The sequence below is a fragment of the Octopus bimaculoides genome, chromosome 9 (genome assembly GCF_046866305.1).
Source record: "Octopus bimaculoides isolate indiv1 chromosome 9, ASM4686630v1, whole genome shotgun sequence".
Taxonomy (NCBI): Eukaryota; Metazoa; Mollusca; class Cephalopoda; order Octopoda; family Octopodidae; genus Octopus; species Octopus bimaculoides.
This window is the reverse complement of record NC_142936.1, coordinates 31,898,921-31,924,508: the sequence shown is the minus strand read 5'-3', so window position 1 is coordinate 31,924,508 and position 25,588 is coordinate 31,898,921. Positions and strand designations below refer to the sequence as shown.

Here is a 25,588-nt window from a genome sequence, read left to right as displayed (position 1 = left end):
GAAATTATTTACTAATTTGCATACGCGCGCACGCGCACACATGTATTCATTTGCACGCGCGCACTTTTCGTAGGATCGACCACTCACGACTAGCTAGCGCGGACGCGCGACTGCGCGTTCGGGTCCGCTCTGCTTGAGTAGTACCGCATATTGGATGGGAGGTCATGTTGCTGGTTTTGCCAATAAAAACACAAGCACTATTTATGTGATGTTCGCTATTTGTTTTTCAGGTTTTTGTTCGACCAAGACGGACTATAATGTAATCTGAACCTTTCCCCCCTTATTTATTTATTTTTTTTTACGGAATCCCACGTTTTAGGCTATGGAGATTCCGATTCTGAAAAAAATTATTTGAAAAATTTCACCCCCCCCCCCCCCACCACCACCACCAAGCAGGCTATTTACATGCTAGAAATAACAGCCAAATCTCACAAAACTAGTGTTAGGGTTAGGGTTAGACTTTGAGTTAGGGTTAGATTTACCCTGTGGATTTATATAAAAACCGGGGATGGGGGGGAACCGAAATTTTGAAATTGAGATTTTTGGAAATTTTTTTCAGAATCGGAATCTCCATAGCCTAAAACGTGGGATTCCGTAAAAAAAAAAAAAAAAGTGGGGAAAGGTTCAGATTACATATAGTCCATCTGGACCATTTTTTCTTTCTTGTGTCTGCCCTTTTTAATCATCTGCCACGTTGTATTCAACAGAAATTCAAAATCTTATGGGAAACTTCGTAAATCTTGTAAGGGAACTTGCTGAAGAATGCAGTGCAGAAGTAAGCCAGTGGTTTAAGCGTCGGAACAATTTCCTCTCTGATACAATTCAAAATGAAATTTTAGAGGCATATGCTCATAACATTTTACGAGATCAAAATAAAAGTAGAAAATTCCAGATTTATTGGCATTATATGTGATGGTACCACTAATTGCTCTGGCATGGAACAAGTATCAATCACTGTCCGGTACGTTTCTGAAGACCTGAATGTCAATGTGGATTTTCTAGGTTTTTATAATCCCTGTGACTGCTCTTCGAAGACACTGACTAAGATTATTCTAGATGTTTTTTGTCACCTAAACATTTCACTTGGCTCAAAGTTATGCTGTTTTTCATTTGATGGTGCAAGTACCATGAGTGGAAACATTTCAGGTGTACAAATGCAATTGAAAAATTTGTTCCCAGGTACATACTTTGTACACTGTGGAAACCACTCTCTAGACCTTGTCCTCCAAGAAGTTAGTTTTAAGGTTACCTTTGTAGCTGATGCACTGAACTTTGTTCATCAATGCGCCATTCTTGTAAAAGAGTCACCAAAAAGAAAAGCACAATGGACAAATCTTTGTGTTGCAAGCAGTGTGTCCAACTCGGTGGTGCATTAGAGCAACAGCACTGAAACAAGCAGAAAACAATTATAAGAATATTCAAAATTGTTTTGCTTGACTTTCTTAATGACTTCTCGTTAAGAGCAACAACAAAGGCTACTGTTAAAGGGCTGCTAAAGCAATCTGGCAAAGCTTCCATTTTGTTTGGCATTAAAATCACTGGGGATATATTTGGGGTATGTGAGCCAGTGGCACGTAGCTTACAGCGTCCAGGCACGACAGCCGGTGATTGCTTGAAATTGATTGAAAAGTTGAAAAACTCTCTTTCAAAAATGAGAAGTGAGAAGGTTTTTGAAAAATATTTTGATGAAGTATCCTCTTCTGACTTGGTGAAAATACCCAACATTTCGCGATCTAAAAATACACCACTGCGCTTTAGGCACACAACAACTACTGAAGAAGTTGCTCTTTCTGTCACCGATGACTGGCGTCGGCAGTTTTTCCCTATAGTGGCTGTCATCAAAAATGAATTGACTCACCGGTTTCAGCAACAGGGAATACATGTATGCTCTGAGCAAGAGGAGTTGCTATTGTCAGCAGTCAAATGTGGAGTATTTAACTTTGAAAATGCACCTGCTTCTACCTGCTTCTTTTGATTTACTCTTACTGTCATCTCAAATCAAGCTTCTTGCTGGCCTATGGACGGAAAGGGAAAATTTGCCTAACTCATTTAATGACATAGTTGAAAAATAGAGAGCGTCTGATGCTATTTTTCGTTCTAGTATGCTACAAGTGTTGGCGTTAATGCAGTTTGTCTTGTCTTCACCTGTATCTGTTGCATCAAGCGAAAGAACATTCAGTGCACTTCGCCGTTTGAAGACCTGGCTCCATACCACAATGACACAGCACCGTCTTACACATTGTACCATAATGCATGTACATAAAAAAATATACGATGAAAACACTTTGCACATCCTCATGAAACGTTTCATTAACAAAATGTGTGAGCGTAGGAAAACTTTTGGAATATGTTGATACAGTTTTTTTTCATATATGTGTGAATTATGGAGTGATGCAAAAGCTCGGCTTACTTCCATTTTAACACTACTTAAAACTTCATTATTTTTTTCTTGGTAAACTGACATTTGAATGTTCAGACGCGTGCTACTTGCTGTAAAAGGAGCGAGGTTATCCATGTAATACAAAAAGAAAATTGCAGATAAGTTGAATATAAAAGTGAAAAATAATCATTGAATACTGAAAAAACATTCACCTCCCCTAACTTTAAACCCTAACCCTTAATAAAATATGGGAAAAGCTGGAGATGAATGTTTTGAAAACATTCTGAACTATCTTTCAGAATGGTTTACTTTTCAGTGAAATGTCATTTTGTTATTTTTCATGTTTTTATTCAATTAATCTGCAATTTTCTTCTTGTATTAGATGGATAACCCACCCTCCATTTACAGCAAGTAGCGAGCGTCTCGTTTTTTACCTGTGTGCTAAATTTGACTACTTACGACTAACACGGGCACATGCGCAAATTTGTGACATGCATACTCCCAGAACTCGGCTCCTCACTTCTCCAGTAGTGCCAAATTTTGAAACTGAGTTTGCACCCGCTAAGCAAATTTTGTTCCCGGGCCACTGGTCAGAAGGCCACATTGGTTCCCAGCTATTACACGTCAGTTCCCAGACATGTAGTGGATGCTCTTCAAATTTTCATTTTCAAGCAAGTTAACCAAACGCATTGAGCAGGGACCATAAACTCATGTCTCATCACCAGTGATGATGGCCTTCATGAAGTCTGAGTTGTGGTTTGCTCAGTCAAGCATGTTCTGAGCAATTTTCATGCAAAGTTGCTTCTGCTGCTCTGCCAGCACCTTGCGGGGTGAATTTCACCAACAATCTCTGCATGCACAAATCCTCTGTTAAAATGGAATGCACTGATCCTGTGCTTATTCCCACTTCATGAGTAATTTTCTGGTTTGTTACATGATGGTCTTCCATGACTATTCACCAAACCTTCTCAGTTGGCTCCTCATTTCAGCTTGTGAATGGCTTGCCTGAGCATGCTTCACATTCTACTGAAGAGCAGCTATGTTTGCAGTAGTTGTACCACTCCTTGATCTGAGTTTTGCCCATGGCATCATTGCCAAAGCCTGCTGAATCTTCTGGATGGTTTGAGTTTGAGTATCACCAGGCTTTTAGCAAAACTTGATGCATTCAGTAAAAACAAAAATCCAACAAGGACACACTACACATCTGTATTCTAGGCATGATAGCCTGGAGCTCACGCCACCTACCTACCAGCCCAAAAGTTTTCATGCATGTGCAGGAAGGGTGGCATAATCTCCCACCCAAAGGATTTTGCTCATGGGGATTTGTTTTAGCAGGAAAAAATGAAGTCAGATACTTTTTGAATGCACCTCTTATATGCAGTTTTCAAGTTAAACTATAATAGCCATGCATCTGCTTCTTATGTGTTATAAATTTATTTATTAGATTCCATCTTAGTATTCTTAGCTGATTAGAGAAATATAATTGTAAATCTGCATTAATAATTGTTGTGTTTATGATAATTACACAAGTCCTCAATTATAAGAAAGTATCACCATTAGCAAAGGTGTTTGGGGAAAGATATATAGGAACCATTTGTTCAATTGCTGTTCACTGACCATTTTCATCATCATATTTAATTTAGACTTTATTTCCTCTACATGAATCAGATAACATACAATTATGAGAAATTTTATGAATCATTCAAAAAGAAAAGTGAAGCCAACTTAAATTAGCTAACAACAATGACAATCATTAACCATCATCACTAACAAAGTTGTCATTAGTCATGACCACTATAACATTACCAACAATACTACTCACTACTACCTCCCCCGCATTATAAAAAAAATACAGCCCGAATCATCCATTGATTGATTAATTGTAATGTAACTTATACAATAGCTTAAAATTCTCAGTATTTTCTTTTTGTTTGTTTAACAGGAAAACATGTAAATGGACATTCAAAATTAAACCAATGCATATTTTACAGATTGATATTATAACAACAATCACAAGTGCAAAGCCAACGTATTCCTCTTTCTCATACTATGATGGTAAGGTAACTCAGAAGTCAGGATTAAGATTTTTGAAAAATGTTTTAAGCATGATAATGATTTCTTATATTGGGTCAAGGTCACAAATTTGTTGGATTGGATCAACACTAAAATATGTCTGATGCTTCTTTTATCAATCCTGTGAATGCTAAAGAGAATGAATTGCAAAGTGAATTTTGTTTAGATCTAAATCTGAAGGCTGAAAATAAATACCATGAGAATGCTGACTCCCACACTCCCCTGTTTCAGCCACTCTATCTCCTTAAGTTGTAAAAGTTGTCTGAGAGTCACTTTTGTGTCTTCCTGGCCATGTGTGCAGATGTAGAATCTTGCTAGAACTCATAAGATTTTTCTCTTGCAACCTCTTCAATCCAGGACTTCACTACAGTCTCCAGAAATCCCTGGTACACATCCTGGTTCACCTTCAGGCCCACATTAAAGATGTGAGAAATCATGACTGTTGAACTTGCCAAAAACCATGATGTGAACAGGAAACTTGGTTTTCATGAACCTGGGAACATCATATAGGCTAATCACCTGTTATTCTATTTATGTGTCTTTTTCTGGTAAAATGTCATGGTCATCATCATCATGTTTGGGGTTTGCTTGCTTTAATTTATACAAACTATACCCAGGTTTCAACTAAACACATCAAAAGACAAGATTTTGCATGTAGAGATGCTAACAAGTGAGGTGCTAATTGAAAGAAACTGATATCTGTGTATTAAAAAAATCCCTTTATAAAATTTATAGTAACACTGAATGAGTAAGATTGCATTTATTTTTTTAAGATTTACTGAAAATTCAAAATACAGTTACTGGACCTACATGCTAATAATTATTCAATATAATGCATGCACGCTTTGATAACCTCCTCAGATGACTGCAGAATTGGGAACCAGGTGTTTCACAGTTGCAGCTGACAAATCTTGGAATGCCTGGCAGATGTGCTGCTTCAACTCATCCTTGATATTACAAGCAGACTTGTTGATGACTCTCTCTCAACTGCACTCCAAACAAAGTAGTCCAGGATGACATGGTTGTAAAAGTTGTCTGAGAGTCACTTTAGTGTGTTCCTGGCCATGTGTGCAGATGCAGAATCTTGCTAGAACTCATAAGATTTTTCTCCTGCAACCTCTTCAATTCAGGACTTCACTACAGTCTCCATAAACCCCTAGTACATATCCTGGTTCACCTTCAGGCCCACATTAAAGATGTGAGGAATCATGACATGTCCTTCACTGCTGATCATGTGGACTAACCACTTGTTATTCTACTTATGCGCCTTTTTCTGGTAAAATGTTTTTACATCAGAGAAAGACCACAACATGTTTGATTCCAGGGATACTTCAACATGTTCAACACCTTCTTGGCCCTCTTCATGTAGTTCTCCTTAGAATTCTGAGATTTTAAGCTTTTTTTTCTTGAACTTTGTTGGCCGTGTTAATTCTGTCTGCACCCTGTATATGGAATGTGTACACATATACACATATAAACAGTAATTTAACACACACACACACACTTCATAAGTGCAAATTTATCCATAGCCATACACACCAATCAATTCAGACACTCACAAACCCCAAGAGTTGTCTTGTCTTAAACCCAAGAGCCTTATCACTTTTTTAGCGACTACCTTGAAGTTTGCAAAGATAAAAATTTGAATAAATCCCAAAGAAAAACATATGTATGTACAGAAATACACACACACATATACATGCAAGCTGGCTGGCTGGCAGGCTGGCATCCAACAAGGGAGTCAAGAGAGCATCTGTAAATGGGTACCAATTTTTTGCTGAAGTTTACATTCTTCACATAGCTGACAGAAATGCAGTGAACTAATGATTGCAAACCTATAATTCACAGCACTCTTGTACACAAATTGTGATATGGTGATAATAACTTTTGATTCTTGGATCTTTAACAGTGCTTAGCATTCAAAACCGTGTCAGTTATGTAATAGACAAAGGCCACAGCATATCAGTTTCCAGATATGGCAACAATGGTCCTTATCAGGTGATCTTAGTCCATACTACAGTCATTCATTGTTCTGGTGCATTTGTGTGGCAGCAAGAGTAATGGAAAATTCTATGCAGTTTCACACCAAATCATGGTTATAAATTGAGATGCATGAGATATACAATTGCAAAGGTTTTCTTGGTTAACTAGCAGCCACTCTGACCTTATATTAAAAGATCTCTTTTCACCAAACATACATTCTCACACACTAGCTATTGGTATTCAGTATAACAGCTTTTTAAAATAAGAATTGTAAAAATGTTAATAAAATCTAAATATCATGGTTGATTTTATTTTGGGAGTAGCAGCTAACCAAGTCCACAGATCAAAACTACTCATATCAATTTGTCTCCAGTACCCAAACAATTTGATCCTTTGCTCTTAAAATATCTATGTACTGCAGTTATATTTTCATTGGGAATAATGTCTGATCAGGTCTTGTTTGCTGTGACTCTTACACAACAAATCTTAGATGTAGGTTTTGCACTCAATGATGTTTTTGTTTTTTTTCATTAAAACCAACTTTATTTTAACATTAATACCTAAAAAGTAAAAATTATTTTTTCAATTGTAAATGACCAATTCTGATTAATAGATATATTTATTTATTTTCAGGAAAATCATGGCAACTATTAACGAATAGTAAAATGAACACATCCCAGACCACATTTCCATTAGAGTATATCATAAACCCAAAATACAAAACTTCAAAAGATTTTGGAAATATGATAATTAGCTATAATTCTGGTAAGTTGAATTGGCATCTCTAAAAAATGCAACAAACATGTTCTGGATTGAATGTTTGCAGCAAAGTGGATTTTGATAAAGGTACCCAAAGTCAGGTAGGGATTCTAAACTAAACTGGACAACAGATGAAATGTAATACTCCAAAGCAACAACAGTCTTTGTACCAAATTTCATTCTTAATACTGTGGTCAACTCAAGGCTATGGTAGAAAACATTTGATTAAAATGTCACACAGTGGGATTGAATCTGAAACAACATAGTTGCAAAGCCAACTTCTTAACCACATACACACGCTACACCAATAAACACATATACATGCTCAAGACATACATATACACACTAACATATATGTATTTAGAATACAAAACAGCAGAAAAGCACAAATTTCATATGATTTATAATTTAATTGTACATATTTATATATTTATGATTAATAGTACACAACTTGTGTGCTTTTAATAAACACACAATATGAAAAGTAAACAAAGTGGTTACAGCATAGCTTTATTTGTGCTTATGTAAAGAAAGGTATCAATGTAACTAGCATCATGGTTTGTTAAACTTTCAACAGAAACCACTTCCTCATGTTTTGTCCACAGATAGATGCTGATAGCCGTTTATAGCATATACAAACTCGAACATAAATAAATCATAATGGCTACCAACATAAGCAGTGCTACCAACATAAGTTAGCTAATAGTGTACTATACAACAGTTTTTAGGATAATTTGATAACTAACACCCACAAAGGAGATATATTTTTCATCTCAAACACACACACACATGCACACAGGATTCTTGTGAGTATTTTGCTAATAATGACAAGGAGTGAAATTCCTCAGAAGCTATCACAAGATTGCCTGTTTCCCTTTTTTCTGTAGAGATGAATGGTAGAAACATCTTTGAACTCCTGAGGAATGACTTCCTATTGCCACATGGTCTGAAAGAGATTGGTGAGCTTCTGTGCCAAGACTGGTCCCCTGCCTTGTATATTTCAGCTGGGATGGAGACAGAACCTGATACCTTGCCTTTTGTGAGAAGCTTAATTGCTTTCTGGACCTCTGCTTCTGTTGGAGACTCTGCCAGAGAAGTGATGTCAACTTGGGGCATGCAATGCATGCACACACAGTAGCATGCACATATCCACATTGACAGATACACACAACTACCTATGCATATATATATACATATATCATCTTACTGTCCTAAAAAGGAAGGATGGATTTTAAGAAGCTGTGATGAAAAGGACATAATTTGGACACATACTACTGCAACCAAGATGTAGTTGTTTGCACACAAGACAGCTATACATTTATGCATATCACTGAATCTATTTATACATAAAAATTTGTGTACACAAACTTATCACAGTATCTATAAATACATAATCATGTATTTATAAAGATACACATAATACTAAATACATGTCACTGCTTTTACACATACATACACACAACTGTATTCACACATGCAAATGCATATATACATCACAGCAGCCATACACAAAGTGTATCATCAAATTAGCATTGACTCTTAGTTGAATATTTATGAGAGAAAAGTGTCCACTTGGATATGATGCTAATCTTTCACAGGTAAACTTTTCTTGAAGAATTTAATATTATTCTTCACATCTAAAGTAACTGACTCAAAATTACAAATAAATTACTAGCTTCAGATTTGAATGCACAAACCATCCACTATATACACAGAGAATCAAATTAGTGTAAAATTGATATCTTAGAATACCTAACTCAGAGTATCTAACTTGTTTAATATTTTTGTTACCTCTTGAGACACCATCAAATTTTTGTGTTGTCATTGTTGTTACTGTTATGGGAAGGAGTTTACATAAATAACAATATATGCATTCTTGCAGCACACATATATTCTGGAAACTACACCCTCCTTCGCCAACATTCTAAATCCATTAATGTACAGAGCTGTCTTGTTGCTTTGAATCTTCAGTCAATACTACTACAACCTTTGCTAAATTTGTCAAGTCTATAACAACCACTATAACATGAACCAAATGAATACATTTAAAACTATTTTGTTGCATCTCCAACTGGAAAACCCCATCCCTTTCTATGTTTTCTTTCCAACCATATTTTCTCTCCAAACATAGTGTGGAAGGTTTAATTAGCTGGATGCTAAATGATTGGTAGGGTTGAATTTGGCTGCATGCTGCTTCCCAAGTACAGCCAAATCAATTTTAGATTTTTGATGAAACTATTTATTTATATATAACATTACAATATAGACAACAGTTATTTGCCAGAGGTTGTATTACCTGAAACCTAACCCTAACCCTAACCAGTAGATAATCTAGAATATATGTTGTGTTAGGCTAAGAATTGGCTACCTACATATTTGTGAGACAAGAGGTAGGAAAGTTATATGCTCATAATGGACAAATGATTCCTTTTAACCCAGAATCAAGCAGCAACCAAAACACTGTCCTCTCAGGAACCCTTGAATACTATGCACTGACTGTCCTTCTTCAATTATAGCCATGTTTTGGTGGGAAATCATGGAAATTTCTGTTTGAAATTGTATAATCAAATAATTGCAGCCAAAATATATTGGTTGGCTGAAAAGTTCACAGTTTGACTAAGATACTCTCATGGAATGAGACCAAATTTGGTTTATTTTTCAACATAGTCCCCCTTGCAGTCCTCATACTTCTTCCATCACTCCTGCAGTGCTTAGATCCCATTGGTGAGAAAACTTGTGTTTTTTCATATTGGAGAGCAGATGATAGTCAGATGAGGCAAAATCAGGAGAATAAGGGTGGTGATCAAGCAGTTCAAAGCCACAGTCATGCACAGCAGCCACTGAAACCAATGGCTTGTGTACCGGAGTATTGTCCTGATGAAACAAGACTCTTTTCATCAGTTTTCCTCTGCATTTGGTCTTGATAGCCTTTCATAATTGCTTCATAAAGTTGGCATAGTACTCTCCATTGATGATATGGCCCTTCTGAAGATAGTCAATATACACAATGCCTTTTGCATTCCAAAAACTTGAGGCCATCACTTTCCTTGCAGATCAGACGACCTTGGCCTTCTTTGGAGCAGGTGAGGAGGGGTGTTTCCACTGCATGGATTGTCTCCTGGTCTCTGGCTCAAAGTAATGAACCCAACACTCATCCTGGGTTAGGAAATGTTCAAGTCCAGCTGGATGTGCCTCAAACAATGTCAGATTTTCCTATGGTGTGATCAGCCTGGTGCACATTTTCGATCAGGTGTCAAAAGACATGGTACCCACCAAGCAGAAACCTTTATCATGCCAAGTGCAGAATATTCTCAACTCTCTTACGAGACATGCTAATAGCATTAGCTACTTCATTTATAGTCAATTGTCTGCCATCTAATTCCATGTAGTGAACACAATCAATGCTTTCCTTGATGGAGGCAGCTGCAGGGCATCCAGACCTTGGGTCATCTTCAAGACTCTCCATCCACCTCCTAAATTCAGTTGCCTATTTTTATAATGTTGATAAAATGTCATCCCCCAAATGTAGAAACCATGTCAGCATGAATATCCTTGGGAGCTAAAAAAATTTTCTGCAAGTACTTGATAACATCATGATGCCAAATTTTGACCATTTTCAAGAGAATTTGCTACTAGTTACTTTTGAAGTCTTTTTTTGAACAGTCAGATATCAGATTACCTGGAAAGACACAATGCAGTTATTAATAAGAAGAGTTGAAAATAATACATACAAGATTTCACAGCTGTAGCACCACTCCTTCATAGTCAGCCTATGAACTTTTCAGCCTACCCTGATATTCTGTGGCCTATCTTGTTACTGAGCTACTGTGGTTTTAATTCTAAACTCTGCTACAAGTCATCAACTTTATTAAACTTCCCAATTTACTTACTCATAAAATATATTAACTATAAATTTGTACAAGCTTTAACACTTTCAAAATACTGTCAAGTCAATTGCTTCACACTCTTATATTGTTCATTCAAATTTTTCAGTAGTCCAAGATGAAACACCTTCAACTACACAAACAGAGCAGTTATCAACAATAACTTCCATGAGTACATGGACAAAGGAAATACCTACTATGAAGCCATATTCAAACAAAAGTATGATGTTACATTGTAAAGAAAAAATAGTTACTGAAACTACAATACCATACTGGATTTACATTACCATGGCATTGCTGATTCTGATCTGCATTGTGTTAGGATGTTTGTGTTGGATTCTCTGCAGAAGAAGGATGTACACTAATACTGAAAGTTTTATATATAACAAATACCTCCTCAAAAATGAAAACCTTGAAATTTGATTAAAAACTGGGGATATTTTCTCACAAGAGATTTTTTTAATATTTTCATATGTACAATTTTCTCCTATATAAATATAAAGAATTTTAAAATTTACACATATTGACCCACACTAAAACACACACACACACACATACACACACCCTGTATGCAATCCCTCAACAAAATTTCTCTGAAATCACATCATACCATTAAATAATGTAGTCCTACATACCCCTAAAAAGGGATAGTCATGAGTAGAATGTCTTTGCTCATAGGCCTGCTCAATCAGGGTTTGCCTCGGGCTAAAACAACAATAATAATATTAAAATTAATTCTTGACCATGGTCCTATATTTAAAGGTCTCATGTGTATTAATTATCTAGCAGTTGGTTATTGATAAATGAAAAGTCAACACAATTTTTTGTTTTAATAAACTCTCGAAAGACAATACATTTATTTTCAACTTTATTTCAAATGGATCAAATCCCATTTTGATATTTTTATAATTAATTGTAATTAAACAATTTAATTATCAAAAAACCAGAGAGATCTGAGTTATAAATATGATCTATAAGTTAATTTAACTACTATGAACAAGTCTTATCTTCATGTATTATATGTAGGGCTAGAGAGCCTAACTGTGGTTATCCTGTTCCATGAACTTAATGAGATGAAAAGAAACATAAGTGAATGCTAACTTCTAGTTCTCCAGTTGGTAAAACCAGTTAATACTATGCTCTAAAATGAGAAATTAATAAAGTGTTAAAATTAATTACATGTTAAACACCATAAATTTATGAACTTTGTTAATAAAAATTAATTCATTATATTTTAATAAATTGCGTGTGTGTGTGTGTGTGCACATGCGCGCATGCATGCATGCATGTGTCAGCAGCATTTTGTGCCTGCTTTCCATGCTGGCATTGGTTGGATGTCACCATCTGAGTAATTATTTATTGTTATTTGGAGCCACTGCTTCCATAAATTGTTGCTCAAGTTATTTGGTGTTTGGCTTCTATGGCTGGATGCCCTTCATGTGTGTGTGTGTATAGATAGGTGCAGGTGTGGCTGTGTGGTAAGAAGCTTGCTTCCCAACCACATGGTTCCAGGTTCCCACTGCATGGCACCTTGGGAAAATGTTTATGAGTGGATTTGGGAGATGGAAACTAAAGAAGTCCATCATATATATACATATATATGAGACTGAGTAAAAAGTAAGCAACGTTTTGAGCCATGAAGAATTTGTACCGGACTTTTGCAGAGTTTTGAATTGTTTTTAAACATTTTTTTGCAATTGTCTGATAATACAGACATTAACTTGCCTAAGTGCGTCAATAAATTAACATTGATGTTTTTTTACAGTTATTACAATCATCTGAAAAGGTACTGTCAAAGCACAATATTGGAGCAATTTTGCTATTCAACTTCAAAAAAGGATGTAAAGCAGCTGAAACTGCTTGTGATATCAACAAAACGTTTGGTGAGGAAATGACCAGTGAGTGATCAGCTCAAAAATGGTTTAAACAATTTCACAGTGGTGACCTGAGCCTTGAAGATCGTGAGCGTAGTGGACACCCATCTGTCATCGATGACAGTCAGTTAAAGACCGTAATTGAGAAAGATCCATGTAAAACCACTTGAGAACTGGCAAAAGAACTTCAAGTTAGCCAGAAAACTGTCTGCAACCATTTGCATGCGATCAGAAAATCAAAAAAGCTTGACAAATAGGTAGCACATGATTTGAATGAAAATCAGAAAGATATGAAATTTGCTCATTGCTTCTTTTCTGTAAGCAGACCAATCCATTTCTCAAACATATTGTAACTTGCAATGAAAAGTGGATTCTGTACAATAATAAAAAACATTCTTCACAGTGGTTAGACCAAAATGAAGCACTGAAAACCTTCCCTAAACCCAAACACTTCAAAAAGGTTATGGTGACTGTTTGGTGGTGTACTGCTAGACTCATCCACTATAACTTCTCAAAACCCAATAAAACCATTACTGCAGAAACATTGCAATGAAATTGCCAAAATGAGTGAAAAACTCCTACTCCTCCATCTCAGATTGGTTAATAGACAATGCTCAACCACACATTCCACTACTGACACTCCAGAAGTTGAAGGAACTTGGCTACGAAGTTCTTCTCCATCCAGCTTATTCCCAAGACCTTTCTCCTACTGATTACCACTTTTTCAAGTATCTTGATGGTTTCCTGCAAGAGAAGAAGTTCAAAAATCAAACCAATGCTGAAAGTGTGTTCAAAGAGTTCATCAGCTCCAAAACTCCAGATTTTTATGTTACCGGAATAATCTAACTTGTAACTTGTTGGCAAAAATGTGTTGATTTTAATGGTACTTATTTTGATGAATAAAATTTCCACTTTGTTGAAATATATTGTGATGAATTTCTTGTTTCAAAATGTTGCTTACTTTTTACTCAGCCTGATATATATATATATATACTAGCAGAGGCACCCAGCGTTGCTTGGGAATGAAATTGTTGCTTATATACTTGAAGAAAAAAAGCAAAATATGCTGTATAGAAATTTGAGAGGACATTCTGTAGATGGACTCTCAGATGAATGATGGCTGGGCGCCTCTCATGAATGGGGAAAATTGAAGATGTGCCAAAATGCCTCATTGATACTTGGAAACTTTTACGAAAATTAAAATGGGGATTAAATGAAAAAAATTATTTACGTGAATATCCTCACAAGAGTAATTGAAATAAATGGCGATTGTGGAACCCCCCACGCGCGCACATACACACGTGTGTCTTTGTAAATATGTTTGTATACATTTATGTATGTGTGTGTTTGTAAGAGACAGAGTGTGAGTGAGAGAGAGAGGTTTGTTGTCATGTATACGTACATGCATAAATATACATACATCTTTGGATGTATGCATATGACAACACAGCCCTTGACTCACTCACACTCTGTGTCTTACAAACACGCACGTGCGCACATACACACGTGTGTCTTTGTAAATATGTTTGTATACATTTATGTATGTGTGTGTTTGTAAGAGACAGAGTGAGAGAGCGGTGTGTATGTAGTATTTACTCTCTCATACACACTCACCCACAAAATAGAGAGTGAAGCTTTTTTTGGCGTTGTTACGTCAATACCGGAAGTTGACATTGAGGAACCTTTTTAAAGAAGTGAATCTTAAATATAAAGCAATATTATTTATTTTTAATTTAAAAAATCAAATGAAGAGCCTAAGATTTATCCAAGGTCAAATTATTCATGCATCACAAGTATGGAAGCATTTGGTGAAGTCGATTTCACGTGAAAAGCGATTACACACACATCTCTGTTTTATATATAGTATATATATATATATATATATATAAGCATCAGTTGTAGTGTGCAAGAGAGACGACTGCGCTGGTATGGTCATGTAGCAAGAATGGATGAGGATAGCTGCGTGAAAAAGTGCCACACCCTAGCAGTTGAGGGAACTTGTGGAAGAGGTAGGCCCAGGAAGACCTGGGATGAGGTGGTGAGGCACGACCTTCGAACATTGGGCCTCACCGAGACCTTTGGAAATATGCTGTGCGTGAGAAGACCCGGCAAGCCAAGTGAGACCTAAATCTATGGCCTCAGCCAGTCCACTTATGCGTACCTTCCTTCATTGGACACTAAACTTCACTTGTGAAGACCTGTTGAGGCAAGTGAAATCGAAATCGAGTTAAATTTGACGACTGGCACTCCTTCATTGGGACACGAAACTCAGCTTGCGAAGACTTATTGGGGCAAGCGAAATCGAAATCGTGATGGCACCTGTGCCCAGCGTCGCCTTTCTGGCACTTGTGCCCGCAGCATGTGTAAGGACTTTCGAGCAAGATCGTTGCCAGTGCCCCTAGACTGGCTCTTGGGTGGGTGGCACATAAAATACACCATTTTGAGCGTGGCCATTGCCAGTACTGCCTACTGGCCTTCGTGCCGATGGCACGTAAAAGCACCCACTACACTCTCTGAGTGGTTGGCGTTTAGGAAGGGCATCCAGCTGTAGAAACTCTGCCAAATGCTGTGCGTGAGAAGACCCAGCAAGCTAAGTGAAACCTAAATCTAAGGTCTCAGCCAGTCCACTTAGGCGTACCTCCCTTCATTGGACACTAAACTCCACTTGCGAAGACCTGTTGAGGCAAGTGAAATCGAAATCGAGTTAAATTCGATGACTGGCACCCATGCCAACATCGTCTCCTTCATTGGAATGAAACTCAGCTTGCGAAGACTTATTGGGGAAAGCGAAATTGTGATGGCACCTGTGCCCAGCGTCGCCTTTCTGGCACTTGTTCCCGCGGCATGTGTAAGGACTTTCGAGCGAGATCGTTGCCTGTGCCCCCGGACTGGCTCTTGTGCGGGTGACACATAAAATACACCATTTTGAGCATGGCCGTTGCCAGTACCGCCTGACTGGCCTTCGTGCCGGTGGCACGTAACAGCACCCTCTACACTCTCTGAGTGGTTGGCATTAAGAAGGGGATCCAGCTGTAGAAACTCTGCCAAATCAGATTGGAGCCTGGTGTAGCCATCTGGTTTCACCAGTCCTCAGTCAAATCGTCCAACCCATGCTAGCATGGAAAGCGGACGTTAAACGACGATGATGATGATGATGATATATATCTACATGAGTGTGAGCGATTCAGCAATACAGTAAGTACCAGGCTTAAAATGATAAGTACTGAGGTTGATTCGTTCAACTAAAATGTTCTCCAAGTCAGTGCCCCAGCATGTCCACAGTCTGATAACTGAAACATGTAAAAGATAAAAGATATGTATACATACATACATACATACATTTATATATATGAGATACAGTTTGGGTTTGTGTCAGGGAAAAGCACCACTGATGCTATATTTCTGGTAAGACAGCTGCAGGAGAAATACCTAGCCAAAGATAAACCTCTATACCTAGCTTTCGTTGACATGAAGAAAGCCTTCGACAGGGTCCCCCAGTCCCTTATCTGGTGGTCAATGAGGAAACTAGGGATAGAAGAATGGTTAGTGAGAGCTGTGTGAGCCATGTACAGAGACGCTGTCAGTAAGGTGAGGGTTGGCAATGAGTACAGTGAAGAATTCCAGGTAGAGGTAGGGGTCCACCAAGGTTCAGTCCTCAGCCCCCTCCTATTTATCATAGTCCTCCAGGCAATAACACAGGAATTCAAGACAGGATGCCCCTGGGAGCTCCTCTATGCTGATGACCTGGAGCTAATTGCTGAGTCACTATCAGAACTAGAGAAGTTTCAGGTGTGGAAGCAAGGACTAGAATCTAAGGGCCTTAGAGTCAACCTAACTAAAACCAAAGTCCTAATAAGTAGGAAGGTAGACAAAACACAAACCCCTTCAGGTAGATAGCTCTGCTCGATCTGTAGAAAAGGCGTAGGTAGAAACTCTATAAGATGTACCCAGTGCAAGTTATGGACACATAAGAAGTGCAGCAATATCAAAGGAAGGCTAACTAGGAAGTTAGTTTTTGTATGTAGCAGATGTTCAGGAGCAATAAACACTGAAAATGTGCAGGAAACAACTTCTGTCATATTCCAGGGAGAAAAACTAGATGTAGTTGATAGCTTCCTCTATCTAGGTGACCAAGTTAGTAGTGGGGGTGGGTGCGCTGAAAGTGTAGCTGCTAGAATAAGAATAGCCTGAGCAAAGTTCAGAGAGCTCTTACCTCTGCTGGTGACAAAGGGCCTCTCACTCAGAGTAAAAGGCAGACTGTATGACGCATGTGTACAAACAGCCATGCTACATGGCAGTGAAACATGGGCCGTGACTGCTGAGGACATGCATAAGCTCGCAAGGAATGAAGCCAGTATGCTCCGATGGATGTGTAATGTCAATGTGCATACTCGACAGAGTGTAAGTACCTTGAGAGAAAAGTTGAACCTAAGAAGCATCAGTTGTGGTGTGCAAGAGAGACGATTGCGCTGGTATGATCATGTGGCGAGAATGGATGAGGATAGCTGTGTGAAAAAGTGCCACACCCTTGCAGTTGAGAGAACCCGTGGAAGAGGTAGACCCAGGAAGACCTGGGATGAGGTGGTGAAGCACGACCTTCAAACATTAGGCCTCACCAAGGCAATGACTTGTGACCGAGATCTTTGGAAATATGCTGTGCGTGAGACGACCCGGCAAGTCAAGTGAGACCATAATCCGAGGCCTCTATCAGGGGTGTAGCCAGCCCACCTATGTATACCTTTCCTTCATTGGACACTAAACTCCGCTTGCGAAGACCTGTTGAGGCAAGTGAAATCGAAATTGAACCAAATTCGACGACTGGCACCCATGCCAACCTCTCCTTCATTGGACACTAAACTCGGCTTGTGAAGACCTGTTGGGGCAAGTGAAAGTGAAATCGTGAAAGCGAAATCATGAGGCACCTGTACCAGTGGAACGCTAAGAGCACCGTCCAAGCATGATCATTGCCAGAGCAGCAGTCTGGCTTCCGTGCCAGTGGCACGTAAATAGCACCATTTGAGCGTCACATTACTGGCACTTGTGCTGGTGGCACATGAAAAGACATTCGAGCGAGGTCGTTGACCAGTGCCCCTGGACTGGGTCTTGTGCGGGTGGCACATAAAATACACCATTTTGAGCGTGGCTGTTGCCAGTACCGCCTGATTGGCCTTCGTGCCGGTGGCATGTAAAAGTACCCATTACACTCTCGGAGTGGTTGGCGTTAAGAAGGGCATCCAGCAGTAGAAACTCTTCAAAATCAGATTGGAGCCTGGTGTAGCCATCTGGTTCACCAGTCCTCAGTCAAATCGTCCAACCCATGCTAGCACGGAAGGCGGACATTAAACGATGATGATGATATATATAAGGCAAATAAGAAAATGGAGAGGATAAACAGTCGACAAACATCAGCTAGTAAACATTCAATTATATCAATTTATTAATTGATTACAAATATATGTATAGGTGATTCAAGTAAACAAATAAAATAAGCCGATTAATATGTAAACAGATATATATAGAGAAATAAATGAATAGATGAGTGTACAAATACTAAACTCTTACAGCCATTTCTACCATGAGGCAACCAAATCTTCCAACTTATCCTCATCATGTCAGTGATATACAGGGATGAACAAACATTGGACAGAGATTGGACAATCTCAAAGCTTCTTCAGAGAGTCCAAATTTTAGGAAACTAACATGTGGGAAAGTAAGTTAAAATAATAGAGTAGGGTAAGATAAAATAAAATAAAAATAATGTAATAGAAATAGTAAGGAATGGTAAAAACTTCATTTTAAGGTGCTATTATAATCCATGGTATTCCATCTTGAGGTAAATAAATTCACTCTCAGGAGAAATTTCCGCAGGCTGCAGTTTACATCGTGTTTCCCACATGTTAGTTTCCTAACATTTGGACTCTCTGAAGAAGCCTTGGGGCTCAACCATTGTCCAATCCCTGTCCAATGTTTGTTCATCCCTGTACATCACTGACGTAATGAGGATAACTTGGAAGATTTGGCTGCTTCATGGTAGAAACGGCTTTAAGAGTTTAGTATTTGTAGACTCATCTATTATTCATTTATTTCAATATATAGATATATCTGCTTACGTATTTATCAGCTTATTTCATACGTTTACTTGAATCACTTACTCATATGTTTGTAATCAATTAATAAATAGATATAATTTACTGGCTGATGTTTGTCGATTGTTTATCCTCTCCATTTTCTTATTTGCCTTATAAATCCTGAGTAAATTTCTAAGTTACCCCCACCCATACCTGGTATTCAATTGCGATATTGCCATGCAATTGTAAGCACTTGGTTATAAATGCTCACATACATATCCAGTAGTATATTGGATATTTAATATCTCTTAGATGGCTGGTTTGTTAGCCTCTAACTCGGAGAGGGGGGGGGGGGGTCAATAAAAAGAAATCCTTAGACATGTATTAAAAAATGAATCACATTTTTGTATAGAAAACATATTTTACATAATATTTTTACCAGTTTTAATTGTTTCTCCAGTAAAGAGAATCATAAATTTATCAAAATTCAGTCACTCATATATGAGTCTTTTCAAGAAATAGTATTACCTCTTATTCAGTTTGTGATATTTTGATTAACTGGCATTTAAGTATACATTTACACATATACATATACATTTAAGTATACATGTACACATATACATAAGTATACATTTACACATATACATATACATGTACACAAATACACATGTACATTTAAGTATACATGTACACAAACAAAAATGAACTAAGAGAAATAACCCAGAGTAGCCCATGAACAACTTCGACAAATACAGGCCAGAATCAAAGAATGGAATGGGAGTGGTAGGAAGGGGTACTTAAAAATGGATACAGAGTGTCAAGCAAAATTGAAATTATTTCAAAAAGGGATGTGCGTGGAAGCTAGATGTGGAAAATGAAAAGGCATGTCAAAAAAGGTTTAAAGTTGTTTTTAATAATAACTAGCTTAAAAACTGCACTCCATGCAGATTTTTAAGCTAGCTCTTGCAGAGGGCTAATTGCGCCTGTGGCCCAAAACTATAGAGAGCTAAATAGCATGACTACAATACATCTGTAATGACTATATTTCCCAGTGTTATTTGATCAGAGGTTAATGATGGATGAAAATCAATTCTGTAATGTAATCATTCTATTGTTCCAGTCCCAAGTTGAATTCCAACAGTTGGCCAATTAATCTCAAAGTTCTTATCTTGACATAAAATTAAATGAAGCAAATATCATTGATCTCTGATGTCATCTGACAAACACCAACCAAGATGACATGAACCAGCCAAGCTTTACCTGCTAGAAATAGCAACCCAAATGCTTTTCAATCAGATCCCAATACTGGATGTTCAAGAACTAAATGAAGGGGAGATTTTCAATCCCAGGATCATCCTGATTCCAAAAAGATATAATATGCCTATGTAGAGAAAATATAGACTGAGATACAGTGGTCCCAGACGGACAGACAGAATTTCACTATTATTATCATAGAAGAAAGAATTCTGTAGAGTTTATCGGAGAGAGAGAGAGAGAGAGAATGCGCACGTGTGTGTGTGTGTGATGTGTGCATGTGATTTCACAAATAATGAATTCAAGAGAATGTCAGTTCTTGTTTGGTTTGGTTTGTTAGTATTTATGCTTATAGTTAAATATTCAGATACATAACGCTGCAAACAAATAAACAATGCAAGTGTAATTTAATAAGAAAATATTAAAATGTCATTGAATAATTAAAAAATAAATAAAAATAATGTTCTAATATAAAATTACCACAGCCAAAAATAATTTCATATTTCATAAGATTTAAATTTAATTTGTCACTCAATATTTATGTTTTTGCTAAGTCTTCGCTACATTTTTACTTTCATTTCATTTCTAGGGATACATTTTACTATTGGATACATATTATATACTGTTGACCATATGTGTGCATAGGAATAAATGTGTGCATGCACATTCGGCATGCTCATGAGCACGTTGCAATGATGTATGTATGATATGTTGAGAATATAGAGTTGTGAGATAAATTGAAATAGTAAATATGGAAGACCTATATTTGTATATATATATCTATATATATATATATATATATATATATATATATATATAATGAGAAGCAAGAGAGATTAAAAAAATCCAGATATCAATAAAGTTAAACAAACTTGGTTGACTATATCCTTATCTTCTCCTCTTTCCCTAGGATGGACCTGAGCACCATTGCCATGATATTCGGAGCGGAATTTAGCCCGAAACCCAGCCTGGTTAAACAGTATGTCTGGCCCTTGTACCGCACCAGCTGGTATCGCCACAGCTTGTCACTCACACGGAGCTGCAAATATGCCGACTTCAAGTCGACGATCGTCGCTGCCTTGGTCGACTGTCTCCACACACGTAACGTCTCACCGCAAACGTCCATTGCCTCGCCTCCTGTGTGGCATGATATATGTTCATTCAGCTCCCTAAAGTCCAGCACCTGTCTGACTTTTCCTTTCGTCGGCAGCACCACTGCCATCAGAGGTAGCACTCCACTCACCACCTCCTCTTTCCACGGGACAAAGACTCCTTCATTGATTCATCTCTCTACCTCCTTGTCGAACTCGACCCCGGCGTGACCTTTCAAAGTATGCTGGTAGCAGCTCACCCTGTTCTTTAGTAGTGGGGGCTCATCTTTCCATTGCCACTCTATCGTCCACCTCCGACCATCGAACGCCGCCTGAAAATCTTTGTCCTCGATGGTGTAAGCGGCGCTGTCCCTGATGGGGCTCTGCTCTCCCCGGCAGTCCCGACTCACGGCACACAATGCCCCCACGCTTCCGAACGTGACCTCATCTCCTACAATCCTAACACCACCAAGACGGTTGATGGCATCCATCCCCAACACGACATCAACCCCGTCTATCACATATTCGATCACGATCACCTGTAGCCTTAGCGCCTGGTAACGCTATCTCCAGACTGGAGCTGCCCTTGCAACGGATCTCTCTACCGTCGACTGCCCGGACGCTACTTGCCCCATCCCATTTCTTCGCTACCCTTGGTGTCACGAGGGTAGTCGTGCAACTCGTGTCCACAAGGGCCTTGAACTTCTTCCCCTCGGCCTCGACCTCGACTACGGGCAGTGTCTCCACAAGTGCCTCTACTCGGTCGCGGAGAGGCAGCAACTTCCCCACGGTCGTTTCCCTGGTCACAATCACGAGCGATGTGCCCAGTCTTCCTGCATCGATAGCAGACGGGCCCCAATTCGGCGCATTCCCTTGCCATGTGCGACCCCTGACATTTGAAACACTGGCCCGAGAACGGCTGCTGTCGTTGCTCGGTAGGCTTCCTCCGGCCGCCATCGCTATCGGCTTCCGTCTGATGTGCTGCATCATCACGCGAGCTTGTGCTACAAGCTCGCTGAGCACCATCTTTCTCCCGCCAGGCAACTGCTGCAATCGAATCCCTATGTCGTCAGGGAACCCACTCACAAACGCCAGCCGCGCCGCTCTGTCCAGGCCTTCTCCCATAAATCCAGCCAGTGTGGCCAGCCTACGCATTTCCGCCGCGTATTCATCCACCTGTTCTCCCCCCCCCCCATCTAACAGTTCCCAGTTTAACAAAGGCAGCGTAATCGCTCTCCGTATATGCTTCTCAATCTCTGCTCGATCTTCTCCGCACTTAACCTCTCATCCTCGTCCATTTCTAAATACAGGGTCAGGGCGCTTCCTTCCAAGTATAGCGCCATGAGACTCGCCACATTGCTTATCCTTTGCAGTTTTGCCGCAAGCCTGATCTTTTGCATCCAGGCTATTACATCTCCCTCGCCATTAAAAGGCCTGATCACGTCGCTGGTGATTCTAATCTTGGCTGCCATCATGGCGAATTTCTACACGTGGGGCCGAAATAGCTTGTGGTGTATGCGTAAGAGTAGATGTAATTGCCTTACCTCAGTTTTCCTTCCTCGACTACGAGTCTGTCCTGCGGTATCCGATCCTCGCAGCTCGCCCGACCCGAAGAACACTAGAAATAGCAGCTGCTTCTCTCAAACCTAGACGATCGCTTGGCACATCCTCTCCTCACAACAACCCCGTTCGAAAAGGGCACGAAATCCCGATCGAGGCTCCCTCTGCCCTTCTTTCTCTTCCGGTCAACTCGCCGTTCCGGTCAGCTCCCCAGTCGCTGACATCATACCACATAACATGGTAGCACACTGGGCTGAATTGATATCTGCATTATATCCAAACATGCAAAGGACCTATCACTTATACAAATACAAAAGAGCATCCTCATAAATGAAGTATTACTCATACTAAATAGGAAATACGCATAGAAGGTAGGGATACCTACCTTCTACACATACATACACATGCACACAGACACATGAATACAAAGAATACATACATACATACATATACAAGAACATACACACGCACACACACACACAACAAGGTCTCAAGCAGACAAATGCAGCCCCCACAATGGACTAAGATGATAGTCATTGAAAAAGTTGCAAGTAGCAATGAAAGAGTTTTGACAAACAAAATCAAAACAAATGACTTACTGTTTAACCAAATTAAACAATCAATTAGTTAGTTAGATATTTAACCAATTGACTAATAATAAACGAGTAGAACTGAACCAGTGTACGTGTTAGTAATATTGGCATAATGACTTTCCCTAGACAAAAAATTTATTTTAATGCATGTATTCACATAAAGAATGTTGCAAATCATATACAAAAATGGAATTATATTTCTTCTTAACATTACATACACAACTCTAACATCAGCCACATTGCCTCCAAAAGGTCCAAAGCTTAATAAGTGGTTTTTACATATATATATAAGTGTGTGTGTGTGTGTGTGTGTGTGTGTGTGCATATACATCTATACACACATACACACACACTGAGATATGCACAGGCATACACCTACTCAATCTTAAACATTCATACATACACGCATATGCATACATAGACATATAAGCACATACCCACACACCTGCATGCACACACACAAATCTATACTGTCTTATGTATCTTGTATATATATGTACAAATGCACACACACACATATATACTTGTATATATACACACATACACATATATGTGGGGTATTTGCATGCATATTTATATATATATATATATATATATATATATATATATATGTGTGTATATGGTATCAAAAAGTTCCCAACAGATGACAGTGCATAGTTGCGTGTGCAGTGCGAGCTAGCAGTGACCTTCATGAGACAGTGTGCCTAGTGACATCATTGTGTTTACTTCACAAGTTGTGAAATTTGTGTTTTTGTGATAACATATATACTGTAGTCTGCAATTTTTGTCATAGACAGGAAGTTGCAGCAAAGAGTCAACATGAAATTTTGCATTAAACTTGGGAAGTCTGCTACAGAGACATTGAGCATGCTTCAGCAAGCTTACAGCGATGAGACAATGGGTCATATGCAGTGTTTTGAGTGGCATGAGTGCTTCAAAAATGGAAGAACGTCCCTGGAACACAATGACTGATCTGGAAGTCCTACCACACACATCACCCCTGGAAATATGGAGAAAATTCATCAGCTGGTGCATGAGGATCATCAGAGGACAATCAATGACATTGCTGATGTTGTTGGTCTGTCATAAGAGTCTGTGCAGGCAATCCTAATGTCCTTGAAGAATTGGATTCTTCATGACCACAATCTGTCACTGAGCACTCCTCACTCGTGAGTTTCTCACCCAAAACAACATCGTACTGCTTCCACACCTGCCCTATTCACCAGATTTAACACCTGCAGACTTCCATTATTTCTCCAAGATGAAAATGTAGCTCAAAGGTCACCATTTTAACACTGTTGTCAAGATCAAGAGCAAATCACAGAAGGTCCTCAACTCACAGAAAACGACTTCCAGGCCGGATCCCAAAAGTGGCAGGAATTCTAGGACTGGTATATTGCTGCGCAAGGTGACTCAAAGGAGATGATGTTAAAACTTAGGTAAATAGGTTATTAAACATAACTAGTCCTGGAATTTTTTGATACCACCTTGTATATATATATATATATATATATATATATATATATATATATATATAAAACTGAGAATGGTCTTATTATATTGTAGTGACATCATATTGGCGCCAAAAGGCTGAGGCGCCATTGCTGAATCCATGCGTGGGTTTCAACATCGAAGCGTTCCCGCCATTAGACTGTCTCTTTACCAAGCCAGACAGCGACCAAGCAAGACGTCTAAGCAGGCTCTTCCATTTGAGTGTGGTTGAACCAAGTTGTCTCCACAACGACACCAGCTCGAGGAACCGTATATCTACATTTCAGGCTACTCTAAAACCGGACGATTGGTAGCTGTTTTATTTTCCACCGTACAATAAATATTTGTTGTTGTTGATCAGTTTGGAGTTTCTGCGTTCAGTTCTCTTCCAATTTAATATAGGAAAGTTAGATGTATATCTAAAGATATATAACCCACTCTCCTAAAGTGGTGACCCCGACTAAAGAACGACTGCAGCCACGACGATCTGGACTAATCAGCATCAACATTGGTATGAGCAACACGAGTTTCCGGCCGCCGACGCCATCATCATAACTAACGACTTTTTGAACAATTTC

At 38.7% G+C, this 25,588-nt stretch overlaps 2 protein-coding genes across 6 annotated transcripts in view; one reads left to right on the top strand and one right to left on the bottom strand.

Annotated features, from left to right (window-relative positions):
• Positions 1-13,875, top strand: part of LOC106875589 (uncharacterized) — a 305,124-nt gene extending 291,249 nt beyond the window's left edge. For 2 of the 3 annotated variants that reach the window (XM_089357338.1, XM_089357339.1), the window contains 3 exons: positions 4,323-4,435; positions 7,070-7,201; positions 11,189-13,875. In XM_089357338.1, coding sequence (XP_089213464.1) covers positions 4,323-4,435; positions 7,070-7,201; positions 11,189-11,502 — 559 coding nt within the window. In that variant the 3' untranslated portion in view covers positions 11,503-13,875. The remainder of the gene's footprint in view (positions 1-4,322; positions 4,436-7,069; positions 7,202-11,188) is intronic. The other variant, XM_089357340.1, reaches the window with a different exon arrangement.
• Positions 11,935-25,588, bottom strand: part of LOC128248715 (uncharacterized) — a 29,006-nt gene continuing 15,352 nt past the window's right edge. For 2 of the 3 annotated variants that reach the window (XM_052970559.2, XM_089357341.1), the window contains exon 2: positions 11,935-13,697. In XM_052970559.2, the coding sequence (XP_052826519.1) occupies positions 13,584-13,697 (114 nt within the window). In that variant the 3' untranslated portion in view covers positions 11,935-13,583. The remainder of the gene's footprint in view (positions 13,698-25,588) is intronic. The other variant, XM_052970560.2, reaches the window with a different exon arrangement.